A 3136-nucleotide genomic window follows, 5' to 3' on the forward strand; every position below is an offset into this window, starting at 1 on the left:
CTGACCAACAGAGTGCAAAACATCAGCAGAGGTTCCGGGGGGTCGGTAAAAAACGCCAATAATAACAGTCTGTTTTTCTAAATAAAGCTTGCACCAAATTGACTCGGTGTTGTATGGAGCAGGAAGCATAGAAAATCTAAGATAAGAACGCAAAAGTAAAGCAACACCACCTCCTTTGCCCTCATGCCTGTCAGCACGGATAGCAAGGTAACCAGGTGGGGTAAATTCAGAGTCATATATGTCAGGGTGAAGCCAGGTTTCAGTGATGCCAATAATGTGAGGGTCATGGGAGGACACAAGAGCGAGAAGATCAGGGAGTTTGTTAGAGATGCTTCTAGCATTAAGATTTAAGACAACGAGACTTGGTGGCGAGCTAGGTGAACGTCAACGGGATAACGGAGGAAGCTCACTAGATTCGGTAGCTTCATGACAGGGTAACGAATGAAGCTCAGAAGATTCGGTCGCATCGTGATGGGGGTCCCGTTTCAAGCTACTCGAAGCTTCATCCCATGTGTACCTGACACCATCAATGAAAGCGTGATTGTACCGAAGCTTCACTTTTGAACCACCGTCACGAAGCGAGGAAGATGCATTCCATATTTTCTTACGAAGGGCACGGACGCTCGCAGAGAAATCCTCAGTGATGTAAAAATCTTCCCCTTTGAGTTTCGATACGTTTTTCATGACAACAATCTTCTCACTGAAGTCGAGGATCCTTAGAATGACAGGTCGTGTACGTCCATCACTGGGTCTGCCGATGCGATGACAACGCTCAATGCGCGGACATTCTATGCGAAGATTTTCAGTAAATATTTTGCGGATTTTGGACAATAAACTGGCGCCATCTTCATCAGGACTCTCATGTAGACCGTGCACAAGATTGTTCCGCCTTGACCGGTTTTCTAAGTCTTCATTCTTTACAACCAAGTTGGATATTGTTTTTTTTAATGAGGTAATGTCCGAACGGAGGTTAGCGCTCCATGACTCAGAGGCTGAAGGAGTTGCAGATGATTCCAGTGATGAAACACGAGCTTCGAGGACATCAAGACGAGCGGAAAAAGTTTTCTTAATATCTGTAATGTCACTAGCGATTCGTTCTTGACCAGAAATCAGTTGCGAGAGCTGAGAAAGGACGTCTGCGACCCCCGGAGTGGAGGACAAGTCAGTATTGGAACGCGTTGCCCGCTTCCCACTAAGATGTTTAGACGAGTTAGCTGAGACTGATCGTTTAGGGGGGCCTGGGTTTTGTTCAACGTCCCCGCTTTGTAGAAGGCGAGAAAAGCAAAATACAGCATTTGAACAGAAGGTAACAAAACTGTGTGGGCAGGAAAACAGCAGCAAACAACGATCATCAGATCGAACGCAGTGAGCGTTCTTTAGGTAACATACCTGCACGAAGAACATGCAGCGATTAGGCATCTTGTAAAGGCTGCTGCCGTTCTGCCCACTGAAGCGGTACGCCGGTGCGGTCCGATTTATAGTTCGAGGAAGAGCTGACGTAGACCAAGGGCCGATGGGGATTGGACGGTGTAGACATGCACGTGGGAAGCCGTCAGGTGCCCAGGGGAGCACGCCAGGTATAGCACCAACAAGGGTGACATGGCAGTCCGTAGCGAAGCTGATGGTCCCATCCACGTGCCGCAAGCTTGATGGTTGCGCAGGCGCTCTTGAGTCGAAGTCGCAAAAAAGCGAAACAGCAACAGCCGCGAGGATCTGCACGAAGAACATGCAACGATTAGGCATCTTGTAAAGGCTGCTGCCGTCCTGCCCACTGAAGCGGTACGCCGGTGCGGTCCGATTTATAGTCCGAGGAAGAGCTGACGTAGAGCAAGGGCCGATGGTGATTGGACGGTGTAGACATGCACGTGGGAAGCCGACAGGTGCCCAGGGGAGCACGCCAGGTATATCACCAACAAGGGTGACATGGCAGTCCGTAGCGAAGCTGATGGTCCCATCCACGTGCCGCAAGCTTGATGGTTGCGCAGGCGCTCTTGAGTCGAAGTCGCAAAAAAGCGAAACAGCAACAGCCGCGAGGATCTGCACGAATAACATGCAACGATTAGGCATCTTGTAAAGGCTGCTGCCGTCCTGCCGTCCTGCCCATTCGGAGAATCTACTTCTTGATTCCATCCGATGCGGGAGCCGATTTTGTTTTTAGGCCTAATATTGAAGCGCGAACCTCTGTCTCCGTGATTGCCGCGGCGAGGACATCATTTGAGGGTCCCAAGTCGGGTAGCGGGGGGGGGGGGGGGGGTGGGGGGGGGGTTGCCTATAGCTATACGTACATAATAATTTGTTGGACCACGAATTCCTCGTCCGTGCCCTGAAGCGTGTGTATTTTTTCGTGTGCTATGCCCGAATGGGACTTCGAATTATCATAATCTATCAGATGTTTAAGTTGGTTCCCCGTATTGGCGAAGCCATGTTCTCCCTTTGTTCGCATCTAGTGCACCAGTTTTGTTCGCAACATTTTATTGTGTAGTCTTCAATCTCTTAGTTATGCCTTGCTACCTTTCGTGTAGAGTTCCTGTTCCATCTTTGCGACCTCCATTCGGCGTTCAGCTTCCAACATATGAAGTAGTTTGCTGTCGACTATCGCCGCTGGATCGTGCTCTTGTATAGTTGGGGTTGCTTTCTCGATGCGACTCTTTAGCGTCTTCGCCAATTTGTCTGTTTTGGATTTCGTCTACTGTGTCGCTGTTCCCTTCATTTTCAAAAACCTGTCCCATTCAGTGGTTTTAGTCGCCTTACGCGACGCGCTTTGACGCCCCTGCAGAGAGTGAGCGCCAGAATAAAGTGCTCATTGCCGCAATTTTAAGTTGTGTCTTTCCAGACCGCGTCTGCAGCATTTTTGCCTAGCGCAAGATATCTGCACAGACGCTGCTTCGCATCCCGAACGGACTGCTAGGGTAGTACGTCAGGAGGGTGAGGCACAGTTCGTGCATGTCCTTACACAGTTGCCTACCCTTAGAGTCTTGTATACCGTAGCCGCATTCTTAGTGGGCCGCGTTGACGCTTGCTACTGTTACGAGAAAGCTTTTTCCTGCCCATTTGATTGCTTTGCGGAAGAGAACGCGGAAAGGTACCTTTCCCTGTAGGGAGTTTGCGCAAAGAAGAGACTAGGCTCTTCTTTGCA

At 49.7% G+C, this 3136-nt stretch overlaps 1 protein-coding gene across 1 annotated transcript; it reads right to left on the bottom strand.

Annotated features, from left to right (window-relative positions):
* Positions 1-225: 225 nt before the first annotated feature.
* LOC146177818 (uncharacterized) lies at positions 226-2038 on the bottom strand. The gene has a single exon (XM_084581681.1). The coding sequence runs from the start codon at positions 1741-1743 to the stop codon at positions 385-387; it is 1359 nt and encodes a 452-aa protein (XP_084437807.1). The 5' UTR covers positions 1744-2038; the 3' UTR covers positions 226-384.
* Between the last annotated feature and the right edge of the window lie 1098 nt (positions 2039-3136).

Source organism: Amblyomma maculatum, chromosome 10 (genome assembly GCF_055883805.1).
Source record: "Amblyomma maculatum isolate TAMU_Amacu chromosome 10, ASM5588380v1, whole genome shotgun sequence".
In the NCBI taxonomy this organism is placed as follows: domain Eukaryota; kingdom Metazoa; phylum Arthropoda; class Arachnida; order Ixodida; family Ixodidae; genus Amblyomma; species Amblyomma maculatum.